The sequence below is a fragment of the Chrysemys picta genome, chromosome 19 (genome assembly GCF_011386835.1).
Source record: "Chrysemys picta bellii isolate R12L10 chromosome 19, ASM1138683v2, whole genome shotgun sequence".
Lineage (NCBI taxonomy): Eukaryota > Metazoa > Chordata > Testudines > Emydidae > Chrysemys > Chrysemys picta.
The window spans coordinates 25966854-25984648 of NC_088809.1; the positions used below are offsets into that span (position 1 = coordinate 25966854).

Below are 17795 nucleotides of genomic sequence, written 5' to 3' on the forward strand. Positions count from 1 at the left end.
GCGCTGCAAGCCCCACAACGGGTTTGCTGGAGAGGAGGCAGCCTTGTGCTCCGTGTGAAGGCAGGCGCGCAAGGGCAGCCAGCTGCCCAGGCGGGGTTGTGCCCAGGCATCTGTACACATGGCACAGGGCCATGTCTGACACAAGCCCCTGGCAGTGGGTCTCACTAAGCTCAGCCTCTCCAGAAAAGGAGGGATTTGAGGGGCCTGGGCTCCACCAGGACTGTACCTCGGTCCTACAGCCAAGTCGCTGTCCCCCTGGGAGCTGACCGTCTGCCCACCCAGCCTGACAGAGACGCCCCTCCCCCAGGAGATTTCCTCAGCCCCTTCACACGTACACCTGCAGCTCTGTTGGATGTCTGCTGCTTTCCTGCTTCCCCTTCCACTGCCCTGGGAGTGCTGTTTATAGCACAGCACTGCCTAGCATGAACCCTTGGCTGGGAGCCCAACCCCCGACCTCGTGCGGGTGCCGGTCCCCAGGAGCCTGCGGTAGGGTGTTCGCCATGTGCTGGATCCAGGGATGCTGTAGTCCCCATCACAACCCAAGCCCCAGATCTCAGCACTGCCCTGGCTTGGGAGAGCTGATTGGTTCTCTCTAGGGTTCATCTACACTGGAGCTGGAGGTGCAATTCCCAGCTCGGGTAGATGTACATGGGCTAGCTCTGATGGAGCCGGCACACTGAGAACAGCAGCATAGCTGTGGTAGTGCAGGCCGGCTGCCTGATGACAACCCCATCTCAGGTCCCAGGTACATGCTCAGGTGTCTAGCCGCACCGCTGCTGCTACTTGCTAGTTGTCTCATGTTAGCTCAGTCAAAGCACCAGTGCGTGTATGTCTGTCTGAGATGGGACTTACACGTCTCCCTGCAGTGAAGCCGTAACCTAGAGACCAGAGGCATTGTGTCTAGCAGGGAATGCACTAAGGAATGGGGATCCCAGTAGAGCCAAGAGCTTGTTTTGACACCAGCCACCCTGGGGGAGCCCCGGCATTAACCAGCCACAGGCCAACCCCACCACTAACTGACCTTCTCAGCCTCATGTCCATTGCAAACTCGTCAGCGCAGCAGGGTCCTAGTCTCTAGGGTTCAGCTCCCAGCAGCTGCGCAGATCATTCTGGATGGGCCTCCCTGGGCTCTGACGTTTCCTCAGGCTGAGGCCATCTGGGGAGTGAGCCCTGTGGTGCTGCCTCAGAAAACACTTCTCTTCTCTACAGAGCTGATAACCCCGGAGGCCCCACTTTCACCTTTGTAAAGTCGCCTCCTTTAGGGACACTCTGGTGGGTGCAGGGGCCCACGGAGAAGAGAGGAGGGACCCAGGTGTTCAAGGCAGCCATTCTGCACCCACTTTGCACAGGTGTGAGTAACTCACTGCAGGGCAGGGCAGAGTCAGGAGCCCAGCCCCTGCCTGTGCCACTCAGCCATGGTAGTGGGGTCGTGGGGGAGGTGTTGGGGTAGGCGTCTCGGGTTACTCGGCGCAGTATTCCAGGATCTCAGCCATACAAAGTGCGAAGCCCCACAATCACCCACAGAGATGGCAAAGCCAGCCTCCCCCATCTGGTCTTCCTTGGCAGAGGGGCTGGGCTGTTTCCATGGCCAAGGGAATGAGCTGCCGGCACAGCAGGGGGTTGTGTGTATTTTAGGCATTTCCCTGGTGCTCAATTCGATTCCTCGGAGGAGCTCTCCAAGTGCACGACAGAGACAGGCAGCAAGCCCTGCCCAATTGCTTCTCAGTGCAGAGACTGTATGTGCCCCCCTATCCCTCCAGGACAGTCTAATGCTCTCCCCAGACCCCTCTGTCCCAGTCACACCTCTCCTCCTCCCCTAGCACATGGTCCTGGGCACTGGCTGCTGCGTCCCACTGAGACACCCTGGGCTGGTGAAGGTAACCATGGTGGGCTGGAGTTCTAGCTTAGAGCAGGAGCTCATGCTGACAGCCCAATACCTGAGCTCCCAAACCCTTTGCCCCAGTGACAAGAGTACTGGGGCTGTCCTCAGTAGAGTCCCAGGGGGCGGTACAGCTCCTTCTTGTGTCTTTTCCACCCTCCCCAGCTTCCAACTCAAAGCCCCTTCAGTGCCATCTATGGGCTTTAACCCCCTCCCCCCCCAGTCCGTGGAGAAGGGAGGGGCTGTCCTTCGGGACAGCCGGGGTAGCCCAGCCCCTCAACAGTCCCAAGAGCAAAGAGCAGGGTCCTACCTGAAGAAGGATGCAGGCAGCAGTCAGACACCAGGCCCAGCTGCTCCCCTGGCTCTGCCATTAGGACTTCTCCATCTGACTCAGACCCCTCTCCCACACACCCTAAGGGCACAGGGTGGTTCCTCATTCCGGACTGGCTTCTGCTCCTTGACTGACAGGCACACAGCACCGTGACAGGGCCCAGGCTTATCCTCGACTCAGGCTTTGTCTCTCCCTCTTGGGCTTTGCTTGTTTTATTCCGCTGCCTGATGCTTGCGATGGGGCCAACAACCCCCCAGGCCCACCTCACTCTCCCCACAGCCCACACTCTGCGCATTTCGGTCTCCCAGCACTTCCAGAGCAGCTCAGCTCCCACTTAGTCCGCTCAGCCAAGCGACCAGATTGTCAAAAGCAGTGGGCACCCAGCAGCTCCAGTTGAGAACAGCGCTGAGCACCTGGAAGTCTGGCTCCAGCAGCCTTCCTGGCAATGGGGGTGTTGCGATGTTCCCTATCCCCAGCAGCCCCCCAACACACACCTCTACGCACCCCACTACACACACACACACACACACACACACTCACTCACATTTCAGGTTTTTCCAGGGGCTGTGATCCTGGATTATAACGTTTTGGGGGAAAGGGATGCGTCATTCCCTTGCACTGGGTAGAGTCCTGGCTCTGAACAATTCTCTTCCTATTTGCATGCAGCGAGCTCCCGCACTACACCTTTGCCTCTCCCTCCATCCCAGGCCTAGGAGCACTGACTAGGCGGGCACTGGGCCTTTGGTGCCCACTAGAAATACGGCTTAAGCCAGCCAGCCCCTCCCAGCAGGAGGGTATTTTCCTCTCTGGCTGTGCTCAGCAGAAATGCTACGACTTCCTACAGTCTCCATGCAAAAGCAGCAGCAGCAGCACAAGCCCAGAGAGAGTGAGCATGAAGGGACCAAACTGAACTGCTGCTTCAGCTCAGAGCCCTTGCTGGGCTGAGTGGTCACTCCACCCGTCCAGCACGCCAGGCTCTCCCCAGGAAAGACAAGAAAGGAAACATCTTGGAGAGTATCAGAGGGGTAGCCATGTTAGTCTGGATCTGTAAAAAGCGACAGAGAGTCCTGTGGCACCTTATAGACTAACAGATGTATTGGAGCATAAGCTTTCGTGGGTGAATACTCACTTCATCAGACACGTGTAGTGGAAATTTCCAGAGGCAGGTATATTTATACATATTTATACCTGCCTCTGGAAATTTCCACTACATGCGTCTGACAAAGTGGGTATTCACCCACGAAAGCTTATGCTCCAATACGTCTGTTAGTCTATAAGGTGCCACAGGACTCTTTGTCGCATCTTGGAGAGTGTTCCGTAGAGTCGCCCCTTCCCACTCATCACTGCCCCTCAATCACATAACCTCCGTGGGGCAGCTGTAGAGAACAGGAAAGGGAGCTTGTGCTTCCATTCATGCATTTTAGCAGCTGGAAATAAGAACCACTGCATTCCCAGTCTGCCCTCCACAGAGCCCCAGCCACATGCTCCATGGACCATAGACTAGGAATGGCTGATGTAGGTCACGGTTCAGGAGTGCTGGTTGTGGGGAGCTCCTAGCAGAGCGAGTTGGAAAATAGGGAAGTGGGGGTCACGGAAAATTTTGAGTTTTCAGCCAAATATTTTGGCTAAAAACTGAAATTTTTTATTCAAACTAGTGCCATGGTGCCTTATGGGAGTTGTAGTTTGGGTGCCTTACGCTAGCCTATTTAGTTACCTCTTCCATGAAACACCCCTTTCTCCCTCTTGGTAGGGCTGTCAAGGAAAAAGCAGAAAAGGCAGAAGTGCTTAATATATATTGCTGTTCTGTATTTGGGAAAAAACACAGCCAGTGTAGTCATGTCAGAGATGATGATGAGGATGAAGATGATTATGAAATACTTTCCATTCCCATAGCAACATAAGAGTATGTTAAAGAGCAACTACTAAAGTCAGATATTTTTAAATCAGCAGGATGGGATAACTAACGTAATCCAAGACTTTTAAAGGCGCAGGCCAAGAAACTCGCTGGACCATTACTGTTGATTTTCAATAACTCTAGGAGCCTTGGGGGAAGTTCCAGAGGACAGGAAGAAAGCGAATGTTGGGCCAATACACCTCTACCCCGATATAACGCTGTCCTCGGGAGCCAAAAAATCTTACCGCATTATAGGTGAAACCACGTTATATTGAACTTGCTTTGATCCGCTGGAGCGTGCAGCCCCGCCGCCCCAGAGCGCTGCTTTACCGCGTTATATCCGAATTTGTGTTTTATCAGGTCGCGTTATATTGGGGTAGAGGTGTATTTCAAAATGATAAACGGGATGATCTAGGTAATTACAGGCCTGTCAGTCTGACATCAATTCTGGGCAACATAATAGAATAGCTGATCTGGGACTCAATTAATATACAAGTAAATGAGGGTGATATAATTAATGCCAATCAGCACGGGTTTATGGAAAATAGCTCCCATCAAACTAATGACATCTTTTGATGAGATGACAAGTTTGGTTGATAAAAGTAATAGTGTTGATGTAGAATCATAGAATATCAGGGTTGGAAGGGACCTCAGGAGGTCATATAGTCCACCCCCCTGCTCAAAGCAGGACCAATCCCCAACTAAATCATCCCAGCCAGGGCTTTGTCAAGCCTGACCTTAAAAACCTCTAAGGAAGGAGATTCCACCACCTCCCTAGGTAACCCATTCCAGTGCTTCACCACCCTCCTAGTGAAAAAGTTTTCCCTAATATCCAACCTAAACTTCCCCCACTGCAACTTGAGACCATTACTCCTTGTTCTGTCATCTGGTACCACTGAGAACAGTCCAGATCCATCCTCTTTGGAACCCCCTTTCAGGTAGTTGAAAGCAGCTATCAAATCCCCCCTCTTCTCTTCTTCAGACTGAACAATACCAGTTCCCTCTGCCTCTCCTCATAAGTCATGTGCTCCAGCCCCCTAATCATTTTTGTTGCCCTCCACTGGACTCTTTCCAATTTTTCCACCTCCTTCTTGTAGTGTGGGGCCCAAAACTGGACACAGTACTCCAGATGACACCTCAACAATGCCAAATAGAGGGGAACGATCACGTCCCTCGATCTGCTGGAAATGCCCTTACTTATACAGCCCAAAATGCCGTTAGCCTTCTTGGCAACAAGGGCACACTGTCAACTCATATCCAGCTTCTCATCCACTGTAACCCCTAGGTCCTTTTCTGCAGAACTGCTGCCTAGCCACTCGGTCCCTAGTCTGTAGCAGTGCATGGGATTCTTCCATCCTAAGTGCAGGACTCTGCACTTGTCCTTGTTAAACCTCATCAGATTTCTTTTGGCCCAATCCTCTAATTTGTCTAGGTCCCTCTGTATCCTATCCCTAACCTCCAGCATATCTACCACTCCTCCCAGTTTAGTGTCATCTGCAAACTTGCTGAGGGTGCAGTCTACACCATCCTCCAGATCATTAATGAAGATATTGAACAAAACTGGCCCCAGGACCAACCCTTGGGGCGCTCCGCTTGATGTAATATCCTTAGGCTCCTGTAAGGTGTTTGACTTGGAACTGCAAAGCATTATGATTAAAAAATTAGAATATACAAAATTAACATGGCACACATTAAATGGATTAAAAACTGGCTAACTGATAGGGCTCAAAATGTAAATGTAAATGGGAAATCACCATCAAGCAGGTGTGTTTCCAGTGGGGTCCCGCTGGTTCTTGGCCCAACACTATTTAACAGTTTTGTCAGTGACATGGAAGAAAACAAAATAATCCCTGATGAATTTTGCAGACAACACAAAGATAGAGGGGACGGTAAAGAATGAAGAGGACAGGTCACTGATATGCAGTGATTTGGATCACTTGGTAAGCTGAACGCAGCAAACAATATGCAATTTAACTTGCCCAAATGTAAAGTCATACATCTAGGACCCCAGAATGTAGGCCATACTTTACAGGACAGGAGACTCTGAGAAGCAGTGACTCAGAAAAAGATGTGGGGGTCATAGAATCATAGAATATCAGGGTTGGAAGGACAATCAGCTGAAGATGAGCTAGAAGTGGGCTGTAGTCCACAAAAGCTTATGCTCTAATAAATTTGTTAGTCTCTAAGGTGCCACAAGTACTCCTGTTCTTTTTCCCAGTGCGCTGTGGCCAAAAGGGCTAATGTGATCCTGGGATGTACAAACAGGGGAATCTCGAGTATGAGTAGAGAGGTTATTTTACCTCTGCATTTGGCAGTGGTGGAATACTGTGTCCAGTTCTGACATCTACCACTCAAGAAGGATGTTGATAATTTGGAGAGGGTTCAGAGAAGAGCCATGAAAATGATTAAAGGTTTGGAAAACCTGCCTTCATTCAAGGAGTTCAATCTATCGATCATAGTTTTTAGGTACTTCTATGGGGAAGAAAAGTTTGCTAGTGAGTTCTCCAATCTAGCAGACAAAGACAGAACAAGATCAAATGACTGGAGGTGGAAGCTAGACAAATTCAGTCTAGACATAAAGTGCAAATGTTTAATAGTGAGGGTAATTAACCTTTGGAACAATTTACCAGGGGTCATGGTGGATTCTCAAGCACTCACAATTGTTACATCTGGGATGTTTTTCTAAAAGCTCTGCTCTAGTTCAAACAGGAATTAATTCAGGGCAGGTCTCTGGCCTGTGTTATACAGGTCAGATCCCAGGGATCCCTTCTGGCCTTCTAATCTAGGAATGTCAGGTTCCTTGCCTATGGTGCAGCGTGAGCAATGGAGTCAGAATGGGAGTGTGAGGCATGCACACGACAATTCCCATGAGGCACCATGGCGCCATGTGTAACAGAGGTAGTTCTGTTTGTCAGTGATGTGGGAATTTTCCATAGAAAGCAAACAGTCTTCGGGAGCATTCTGCTGAAAACCCGATTTTTCATCGAAAAACAATTTCAGCAGAAAATTTCCCACTAGCCCTAGCTCTTGGCTGCAGGAGCACTGGCTGTGGGGAGCTTCCAGCTGCTCCAGTCCTGACCTTTCCCCCCAGGGGGTGCTGTAGGAAACGAATTAGGGGGTGCTGGCCAGAGGTGGGGCATCCCCAGTGTCTCCAGCAAGCGGGGCTGCAGGAAGTGGTGTAAGAGTGCAGAATCTGCATTCACTTCCTCCATGTCTGGCTCGTCCAGAGGGCGCCCCAGGAACGCACCTACAGGCTGCGCTAACGTCTACAGTCCCAGCCTCAGCTTTCTGCCAGCATCTGGTCTTGCATCAGCCAGCAGCCAAATGATGCAAGGTCACTTGTTTCCTCCCAAGGAGGAAAGTGGGAAGTGGATACTGGCAATGGAGCTCCAGGAGGCCCAGGCCAACCAGCCTTCGCAAAGGTCTACCTTGAGCCCACATGAAGCTGCAGGCACAAGAGCTGTGGTGATGCCCAGGCCACTCCACTAGGACAGGACTCCCAGCCACCCCTGGTTTGCGAGATACGGTGCAGCCAAAGTGACTGGCCCTCTACATAGCTCCTTACCGACCTCTGCTGAGCTCAGCAGGTTGTGCTGGCTGGGCACCTTCCACATTCACAGCTAGGGCACTCCCCTCAGCTGAAGCCCAAAGCTGCAGGTTGGTTTGGGGACAGGTTGGGCCCATCAAAGGCAAGGGGCCATGCTGGAGCCTTGGGTGGGGCTGCCCCACGGCCAAAAAAAGTACAGAGGGGCCTGAGCTGTATCTCTCATTTGTGTTCCTCCCTTGGCTCCCTGCCCCTCTCCTCAGTGCTGCTCAGCATCTCGCTCCAGCCCGGTTTGCAGTGCTGTGAGCAGGCGTCTCTGCTCTCCCTGACAAGTCTCTAGAACTGGGCTTCCTTTAGCCCAAGTTTCATGGTTTGACTCTGTCCCGATTCCCCACTGCAAACTCTTTCCTGCATTTTCTCACCCCCCCCACCCACTCTCTTAGCCTCCTCCGCAGCCTCTCTCCTCCCAGCCCCACTCCAGCAGGGGAGGGAGAGGCCCCCAGATGCTCACACTCCTGCCCCCCACCCAGATGGGGCACCCCATGACTCCTACCCCCTAGAAGCCCTTGCACCCCTGCTCTCAGATTGGGCTGTTCCCCTTTGCAGAGCTGGTGGCGCAAGCATCTTGGGGCACCATTGGGGCATCCACCATTTACTATTGCCCAGTCTGGCCTCACCGTCCCTCCCTCTGGGGTAGAGTTGGGGGCTGAGCCGCTGGAGCGCGATGGAGAAGCCCAGCACCTAGTGGATGCGCCCCCTCCCCTTCCTTCTCCCTCCCTTGCACAGGTGGCCCATGACCCGCCTGCAAGCCCAACCCCCAGATGAGGAGGCTGGTTCCATGAGCAGCACTGGGAGGACGGCATTGCCCAGGGGACGCAGGAACAGCCCCTTGCGGGGTCAGCTACCATACGCATTAAGTCACTGCCCTCCCCTGGCAGCAAATCACTGCCCGGCCCCATCAGGACCTGATACCCTGGGGGCCACCATCAGGACCCCACTTCCTTTCCTCTCAGCTGCAAGGGGCAGCTGTCACAGGGCTGCACCTCTGTCCGGACCCTGAGCCATGCATGGTGACCGGGAGTTCCCTGAGGGTCCTGCTGGGGGGATCCAGCCCCCATACAGCCAGACGTAGGCTGTTTCAATGGCCCAGGGGTGCAGGGGCAGACAGGGGAGTTACAGGGGCAATGAGGGGACCCCTTCGAAAGCTCCCTCCCATCCCCCCCAGGCTCCTTCCCCCATCCCGCCCCCAGCCCTGGCAGCACAGCAGAAAGCTGCTCGCCCCCTAGAGATTTCCTCTTTCTTGCGGGGAGAGTTTTCCTTCCTCTGTCTGCAGCCAAACCCCCTTGTGGTTTCACATTCCTGTAAAGAGAGCTACATTTGGAGAAATTCATTTCCCCAGGACCTGGCCTCCTGCCCTCCTGCCCCAGCGCAGCTCGGCTCCCCAGGACAGGCTGTATACTCTGTCCTTGTTCTGTTTGCAACTCCCCCCAGCTTAGTATCATTGGGTTGTTTCATCACAGTGCCACTGCTTCCCCTTCTTCAGCTCACTGGTGTGAAATCCCAGGGGCCCCGCAGATCCCCGTTCAGCTCTACCCACTGCCATTTGTCAGCCCCCTCTGTTGCCAGGCCAGGGGACAGCACTCAGCTCCAGCCCACTGTGGCTAAGCTCTCTGAGGCAGTGGGGAGATGGACCATGCGTCCCCATCCCCGCTGCACAAATCCAGCTTCCGCAAACAGCTGGTCCTCTGCCAGGGCTGGCTCCTACCTGAGATTTCCATAAAATCATCAAGATTTGGCTGCAGTGGGGTCAGGCCTGGCTGGATCATGTCGGCGTTCCCAGTGTAGGCTGCAAAAGGGCAGAACCAGCCCATCAGTTCCCCTTTCCCTGGTCCCTGATTCCTGCTCCCCATAGTCCTTCACTTGTGCCCTACATTCCCTGGCTCACTGTTGCCAGCTTGTTAGCCCTCAAGTAGCCTCCTGCCCTGCCTCTCTGCCTCTGCCCCATTATTGGGCTCTCCTGGGAGACCATTCGCCTCATGGCCTTGCAGAGAATGTGCCACTAGCCAGTAGAAGGGGGGCAGCTGAGAACTCATCTGCTCCAGCGCTAATACTGGGCAGCCCCCCTCCCCCCAGAATCCTCTGCTGTTCCCCCCATGGCCTGAAGCCTCCATCATCTGCACAAGGGGTGGGAGGCATTTCCCCGCCCTGGGGGCTGGATCCCCTCTTCCTGCTGGTTGGGGGAGCCAGAAGCCCAGGAGGGGGTGCTGCATTCTGGTGGGAGATTCTCCTTCCCTCAGGCAGGAGGGGAGGGCTGAGATGTCAGGGCTCCTGGAGCAGGAGGGAGAGAGCCTGTCCTGCACAGGCCAGGGAGGGCTCAGCCAGGTAGAAGGATGCGGCAGGGGAGAACTGCCCTGGAAGGGGAGATATTAATAATAAACTCCAGCCCCTATCCAGCACCTTTCAGCCACGGGTCTCAGCACATCTGAAAAGGAGGCCAGTCTCATTATACCCATTTTATAGATGGGAAAACCGAGGCATGAGAAGGGATGTGACTTGTCCAAGGTCACCCAGCGGTAGAGGCGAGAATAGCACCCAGGGATCCTGAGTCCCAGCCCAGTGTGCCAGCCTCTAGGCCACACTGCCTCCCTACAGGGCCAGTAGTGACTTTGCTCCCTCCACTGTAAAGCACTAGCAGCTTGAAGCCCTCCCTGGGACTCTGCCCCACTGGGGCTCTTACAACAGCTGCTAGGGAACACTCCTGTCTCAGCCCCACCTCTCCCACTGACCTCCTGAGACACGCCCATGGCCCTGGCCACTGGGGGAGAGGGGGGCTACCAAAGAGGCTATCAATCAACATGTTAGCCTGTTCCCACTCCAGGCTTTACACTGCGCCCACTTTCAGCAGGGCACGGCATTCTCCGCCTGTCATTCTAGCTTGCTGTGCAGTGGTACACAATGGCCACATTTTACCCCAGAGGGGGCTGCATGTCCGTGGTGGCTGAGTGGAGCCCTGAGGTCCCCTGGCAGGAAGGTGCTCTGGAAGTGTATGTTGTTATTATTAGCGCTGGACCATTGCTCCTGGGACTAGCACCCTGTATCGTTTACTCCGCTGCACGCATGGGAAGTGCTGCCGCTGCCCCTGCCCCGCCTGAATGGCTCGTGGGCTGCCGGGTGGGGGCAGGGCGCTGGAGGTAAGGGCGCGGGCACTGCCTGTGGCACCTCGTTAACCTGACCTCGCTGCTTTGGGAGGAGCTGCCCTGGGGCGATTGCTCCAGAGACCGGGCCTGGCTAGTGCAGGGCAGGACCAGAGTGCCTCGTTTGGAGGGGTGGGTGCTAAGAAAACATGAAGAAGCTAATGCAACTAGGGCAAGACCCCCCCCATAACCCCTCAGCCACACACACCCCCGGTGAGGTTCATGGGTGAGAACATGGTCCTAGGAACGTACCGTCTTCTGGGAGCGTCTGGTGGGAGCAGGGGGGCTGCGTCATGGTGAAGAGTGTGTCTGAGATGTCCGAGAGGAAGCTGTCCAAGTCAAAGAGCTGCCGCCCTCCGGCCTCCTCATTCTCATCCCCCAGCAGCATGGGCACAACGCTGGAGAACAGCTGGTTGCACCATTTCTCCGATGGCTTCCACACACCCTCATCCTACACAAGACAGTTCATCAAAGGAGTCCCCCCAGATACCTCTCCCCCGGCCCCTCTCCCCGGGCACCCGCCCAGCCCCTCTCCCTTGGCAGCCCCCAACCTCCCCCGGCCCCTCTCCCCGGGCACCCGCCCAGCCCCTCTCCCCTGGCAGTCTCCGGCCTCCCCTGGTCCCTCTCCCCTGGCAGCCCCCTGGCCCCTCTCCCCTGGCAGCCCCCAGCCTCCCCCGGCCCCTCTCCCCGGGCACCCGCCCAGACTCTCTTCCCTGGCAGCCCCCTGGCCCCTCTCCCCTGGCAGCCCCCAGCCTCTCCCGGCCCCTCTCCCCGGGCACCCGCCCAGCCCCTCTCCCCTGGCAGCCCCCGGCCTCCCCTGGCCCCTCTCCCCTAGCAGCTTCTGGCCTCCCCTGGTCCCTCTCCACTGGGCAGCCCCCTCTCCTGCTCTGACAGAGCACCTTCTCTATAGTGCTGGGTGGCTGGTGCTGGTTCCAGGTCCTCTGTCCTCACAGCCATTGCAGTCCTCAGGGAGCCTTTAATCGGGGGTTGGGGGGCTGTTAACCTCCCTGCCCTGGCCACACACAAACTCTGGCAAGGACCTTCTGCCATTCTCCATCCCATCCCCCTGCAGTTTGATCTGACACCTGTCCTTTGCTGCCTGCCCGAGAGTGCCGTGGGGTGTAGCTACGCAGGGGAACAGTTGCCCTCGCCTAGCCCAGAAATGGCTGCATGTCGCGATGGGAAATGACTCTTGTACTAGAGCCTTCCCCAGCAGGTGGGGCTGCCACAGCTCCTGTACCCCAGACTCTCTGAAGAAAGTTTTCCTGGTTCATTCAAGATCACATCCCCTGTCTCAACCCAGAGAGTCTGGGATAGTGAGAGCAAAATGCATCCAGCTGGAATTTTGGGGCATTGGGAGAATCCCACCATTTCCCCTCCCTTGCCTTAGTGGAGCCATCCAATGTGTGGGTCTGGCCAGCCACTGCCCTCCTGGAGGCAGCTGGGCTGCAGGGTGGGACGGGACAATCTGGACCTGCAGAGCTGGTTGCAGCGCCCTCCGGACCCAGAGGAATCAGTGCTGGAGTGAGGGTCACTCGACATTGGCCTGACTCCAGACACAGAAGGGCCCAAACTCAAACCACAGGGCCAAGTCCAGGAGATCTTGCAGCTCAGGCCCAGCTCTCATCCAACCATGGCAGCAAATGGAACAATATCACCCCTCTCCCCGCCCCCCAGCCTACAAACATACAGTCTGTCCGGCCTCTCCCGACCACATTTACAGACAAGGAGCAGCCCCCTCTGACCCACAGCCAGCCTGTCTGGGGAACATAATTAGCCCATGTGTAGGGCTGTACGTCTGCATTTACCAACACAAGTCTCCTTTCATCCTCACAGCCCCACTTACAGATGGGGACGTGGCAGCCCAGGGAGGACACTTGTTGAATGCCACTGTGTCTCCCAGTCACACACTCAGGCCTCAAGCTCTCTCTGAGCCTGGCCTGAATCCCCTCTTTTGGGGGACACGATGGAGGTCTGCCATAGTTCTACCATTTCTCGCTCCGGCTCCCAGACCTGGCAGGTTTGTACAGCCAGCTGAGGGACGTCTCTTCCCTGCTTGTGGTGGCAAGGACGCCATGCTTGGAGACGCAGGGTGGGGCTGGGGGCAGGATGGCTGGAGTCTGGAACTGGACTCTTCTCTCCATTTCAGGTCCCATTTCTTGGAGCTGAATTCAGCCCAGGCGGTGAAGCAGTGCTCCAGCTGGGTCCCGGAGGGCATGCTGGCCCCTGGGTGCTGGCCAGGCTTCAAACCATTCCCAAAGGCAGCTCTGAAGCTGCAGAAATGCTTCCCCTGCCAGCACCCCTGTGCTGTGTAGAGGGCTTAGCCGATTAAGCCAGCTCAGTGGTTTTAACCAAATGAATATTTACCTGCCCAGGACTTTATTTAACCCTTCATTGCCAGGACGTTGCTCCTGTTAATTTCATACATTCCAACTTGGAAGATGAGGCTCCAGCATCTCCAGCCCCACGAACTCCAAAGAGTTGGGTCCCAAAAAATCATGAGACTGGCTTAAAAGCCAGGAGTCCTTTAGAAAAGACCACTGCATTCAGGGCATGTGGTACCTGCCTTCTGGGATCTGAGCCTTTTGGAGGCACTTTCCGGCATTTTCACACATCCATGAGGGCTAAAAACTTACTTTTTAAAAGACACCAAAACTGAGATACTAGTGTAATCACCAGATTCCAGCAGCTGGGGCTTTAAGAAAACACCAAGTATCACAAGACAAGTGATCAAACCATGGGAGTTGGCAATGCTGGGGATCCGGAGCGAGTGCCACTCCTCCCACCACTTCCTCCTGCAGAAAGCCGCCCCTCACCCCTTTAGGGCACTCACCTGCTTCGGGCTGGAAATCTCACCCTCCCGGCTGGACTTTCGAAGCTGCACGAAAAACATGGCTTGTCAGCCCCTCCTCCTGATGGGGGAGCTAGGCTGGGGTGAGGTTGGCAGTGCACCCCAAGCAACCAACAAGGGAGGTGAACAAGGGCACCATGGCTCTTCCCTTTGGGCAGGGCTGATGAGACTGCAGTGGTCTCCAGCCCACGGGTGGGGTGACCTGGGAGAGGGCAGTGCTGTAGGGTGGCATCTGGACCCTGGCACCACAAAGTAGACACTCTGGCCACCCTCAGCATGGATAACCTCCCATTATTGGCCAGGACCATGACCCCATGCACTGGCCAAGTGACAGTGGCGTTTTTATTTGTATTTATTTTATAAAGGCTCTGATCCTCCCCCTGCCAAACCCCAGCAGGATCACGAGAAGACTGCCTGGGGAATAGAGGGGATATCACAGACGCCTGGCAGCGCCCTCCCCTTGTCTTGCTGGAACGCTGGCTCCAGTAGGTAAGCAGCAGTGAATGAGAGATCCTGCCCCCGGAAGAGCAGCTGCTCTTCCTGGCTTACGCAGCCAGCCACTGCAGCACTTCAAAATGGGAGACTCTGGAGAGAGGTCACGTGCCAGGAACCTAAGACAATCACTAGGTGCCATCACCACCCTGCCTGGTGCCAGCAGATTTCTGCAGAACCCTTTGGTTGCTGATTTTTCCTCCTTCATTCTGTCCCAGGTCACCTGCTCCTGGGGTGGCTGATGGGGGCAATGGGGCCCATCAGTGCCCAGCGAAGCGCAGCCCCGGGGATCCCACTGCAGGTAGCCTGGCAAAGTGCAGCCCTGGGGATCCCGCTGCGGGCAAGCCAGGCCAGGCCAGGCCATGTGAGGTCTGGGGAGTGAGTTGTGCCAGGCTGCTGAGACCTGAGGCCTGCCCTCTATCAGAGACAAGGGGGCATCTGCAATCCACCCTACACAGCGACAGGTGCAGCCCTCAGCCTCCCAACAAGCTGCCACCACTGTCTGTCAGGGGCCAGCTCAGGATCTGTGCATGTCAAGCATGCCCAGTGCTATAGTGTCTGGGCCTCGCCACCCACGAGTGCCCCGCTCTGGCCTCACAGCCCCAAAGCAATGAGCACCGTGGGGAAGGGAGATGCTGACCCGCTTCTTGTAGTAAATCCTCCACTTGTGATACTCCTTCATCACCACCTCGATACGTCGCTTCCAGTAGTTCCCCTCCAACACAACAGCCTAGCAAGGACACAGCCAGCACATAGGTCACGGGCACCCTCAGCAAGCACCTGGGTGTTAGCGCCCACCACAACCAGTGCTCCTCCCCCCTCCCCACAGCACCCCCTGCTGGGAGAGGCTGGGCTGGTGTAGCTGGGAGCTCCCCCCACAACCAGCGCTCCTCCCCCACCTCCCCACAGCACCCCCTGCTGAGGAAAGCTGGGCTGGCATAGCTGGGAGCTCTCCCCACTGCCAGCGCTCCTCCCCCTTCCCCACAGCACCCCCTGCTGGGGAAGGCTGGGCTGGTGTAGCTGGGAGCTCCCCCCACAACCAGCGCTCCTCCCCCACCTCCCCACAGCACCCCCTGCTGGGGAAAGCTGGGCTGGCATAGCTGGGAGCTCTCCCCACAACCAGCGCTCCTGCCCCCTCCCCACAGCGACCCCTGCTGGGAGAGGCTGGGCTGGCGTAGCTGGGAGCTCCCCCCACAGCCAGCGCTCCTGCCCCCTCCCCACAGCGACCCCTGCTGGGAGAGGCTGGGCTGGCGTAGCTGGGAGCTCCCCCCACAGCCAGCGCTCCTGCCCCCTCCCCACAGCGACCCCTGCTGGGAGAGGCTGGGCTGGTGTAGCTGGGAGCTCCCCCCACAGCCAGCGCTCCTGCCCCCTCCCCACAGCGACCCCTGCTGGCAGAGACCTGACACATACATATCCCCTTCCCCAGCTGTGGGAGTGCAATGTGGCTCCCATCTGGGCGCTTGGCCTCAGGGCTGGCTTTCCTCAGCCAAAAGAGAAGCCATTGAATACTGGACCCTGGGAACTGCAGAAACAACTCCCACCACCCCATCACTGCCCCCAGCCTGTCAGAGCCAAACCAGTAGAGACCCTCAGCCCAGACCCCAACAAGCAGCTCCAGATCTATTCCCCCACCCCCCACCAATGTGGCTGGGAAGAGCGCTTGTGTACGTACCTCGGGTTTCCGGTGCTCTTCCGCCTCGGAGCCCTCCAGGGGGGTCACAAACCCACACACAGGGCTCTTCCTCCGCTCCACATCTGCCCACAAGAGGGTAGAGTCAGGGTCTAGTCGCCCCTCTCCACGCCATCCAGGGACAGGCCTTGTCCCCACCTGGGGACAGGACTTGCCCCCTCCCTCACCTCATCCAGGGAGAGGACTTGCCCTTTTCACTCAGTCACTCCCCCCTCTGAGTCCCTCCTCAGGGTGAATAGCTGCCCCTCCCCTACCATGGGAGAGAATTCTCCCCCTCCCAGAGTCATTCCCCCTGGACCCCCAGACGAGGGCCAGGCTCTCGGAGCCATAGGTTTGCCTGCACAGGGAGGATTCAGGGCCCAGCCGCAGGGCAGCTGGGCTGTGTACTCACATTGGATGTACCAGGCTCTCCAGATAGCATTGTTGAGGCGGATTTTATCCCTGCAAAGCAGCCTCAGACCCTTGAAATTCTTCCATTTCGGAGACACCAGCTTCCCACTGAAACATACACAGGAGAGGGATGGGGTGAGATTGGTTTAGTTGGGAATTGGTTCTACTTTGAGCAGGGGGTTGGACTAGATACCTCCTGAGGTCCTTCCAACCTTGAGATTCTATGATTCTATGATGGGAGATGGCTGGTCCTAGCAGCACTGTCCATCAGAGGAGTTCCCAGGGCTTTATAAACCAGCAGTAATGGTGCCTCATAAATCCTGGGAGTTGGGTAAGGGATGAATAGTATCGCCTCCTCCGGCCCTGAAATGCAGCCACTTCCGGGTGGGGCAGGACAGCTGTTAACAGCTTCCATGTACACTACTGCACAATGTGGGTACATAGCCAAAGGAAACTACAGGGCAGCCGGAGATTGCATACTGCTCTGGGGCTGAACACAGTACTGGGCTGTGTCACATTCAGTGCTGCCAAGGTCTGTGCAACTCCATTGGTGGTGATCTGCAGATAGGATTTTTCAAAAGCTCCCCCTCATCTCCGCCTCCCCTGGGTCTAGGCCTGCTCTCTGCCTCCCTTCTCTTCCCCTCCCTGCTCTCAGGGCCTGGCCTGCACCCTCTCTCCCCGTATCCAGGCTCCCAGAGGCAGCAGTGTTTGTTTTACAGCTTGTTGTGGTAGCTGTGTGCCCCTAATGGGCCTGCGGTGCTGGCAGCCTCATTACACTAATCCATGCACCTGGGCTCAGGAGAGCACATCTCCTTCCAGCCCAGAGAGCAGCTGGGCGGCCACTGCCCTGGGAGACCATGTCTGGTAGCAGAGTTCAGGGCAGTTACCCCAAGTGTAACTTCAGTCAGGGGCTTCCAGGCTGCTTGTGCACAGCAAGAGTTTGCCAAGGCCCAGGGAGGGGCAGGCTTCAGGGCTGGGGGTATGGGACAGCTGGGGCAGGGCAGGCTTCAGGGCTGGGGTATGGGACAGCTGGGGCCAGGGCTCTTTAAACACATCAACCGTCCCAGTCACAGGCCTGGCCCCTCAATGGCTTTTTGCTCCTCCCACCAGAGGGCTCAGAGCAGCTGCTCGTTGGCCATGTGAACCCCTGGCTGCGAGGAGAGTCTGAGGTCTATGGGCAGCAGAGTGCCTGGGGCTGTTGCTGCTCAGCTCTGCAGCCCCTGCCTTGGGAGCCTGCAATTTGTTGTGTTTCTCCTCCCCCAGCCTCGGAGACTCAGAGCTGGCTGGGGCCAACCTCGCAGCATCCCCGTTGTGCTGCCCTTTGCCTGAAGAGTTCACCCCTATCGGGTCTTAGTGGATCCCTGTCTGCTCCTGGATTATCACTTAGCAGCAGTGCCCCATAGCTCCTTCCCAGCACTAGCTGCCCAGCGGACTGACACTTTGCCCACTCTGCTGCTCTCCATTGCCTTGTCTAGCTCCTGGCTGGGTCACTGCACTGGCTGCAGTTTAGAGTTCCCCTGGAAAATCAGC

At 56.2% G+C, this 17795-nt stretch overlaps 1 protein-coding gene across 3 annotated transcripts in view; it reads right to left on the minus strand.

Annotated features, from left to right (window-relative positions):
- The window catches only part of MLXIPL (MLX interacting protein like), a 57289-nt gene that overhangs the window by 25573 nt on the left and 13921 nt on the right, over positions 1 to 17795 (minus strand). For 2 of the 3 annotated variants that reach the window (XM_065573281.1, XM_005294339.4), the window contains 6 exons: positions 16267 to 16373; positions 15858 to 15940; positions 14826 to 14915; positions 13676 to 13720; positions 11095 to 11293; positions 9414 to 9494 (listed from right to left, as the gene is read on the minus strand). In XM_065573281.1, coding sequence (XP_065429353.1) covers positions 9414 to 9494; positions 11095 to 11293; positions 13676 to 13720; positions 14826 to 14915; positions 15858 to 15940; positions 16267 to 16373 — 605 coding nt within the window. The remainder of the gene's footprint in view (positions 1 to 9413; positions 9495 to 11094; positions 11294 to 13675; positions 13721 to 14825; positions 14916 to 15857; positions 15941 to 16266; positions 16374 to 17795) is intronic. The other variant, XM_065573280.1, reaches the window with a different exon arrangement.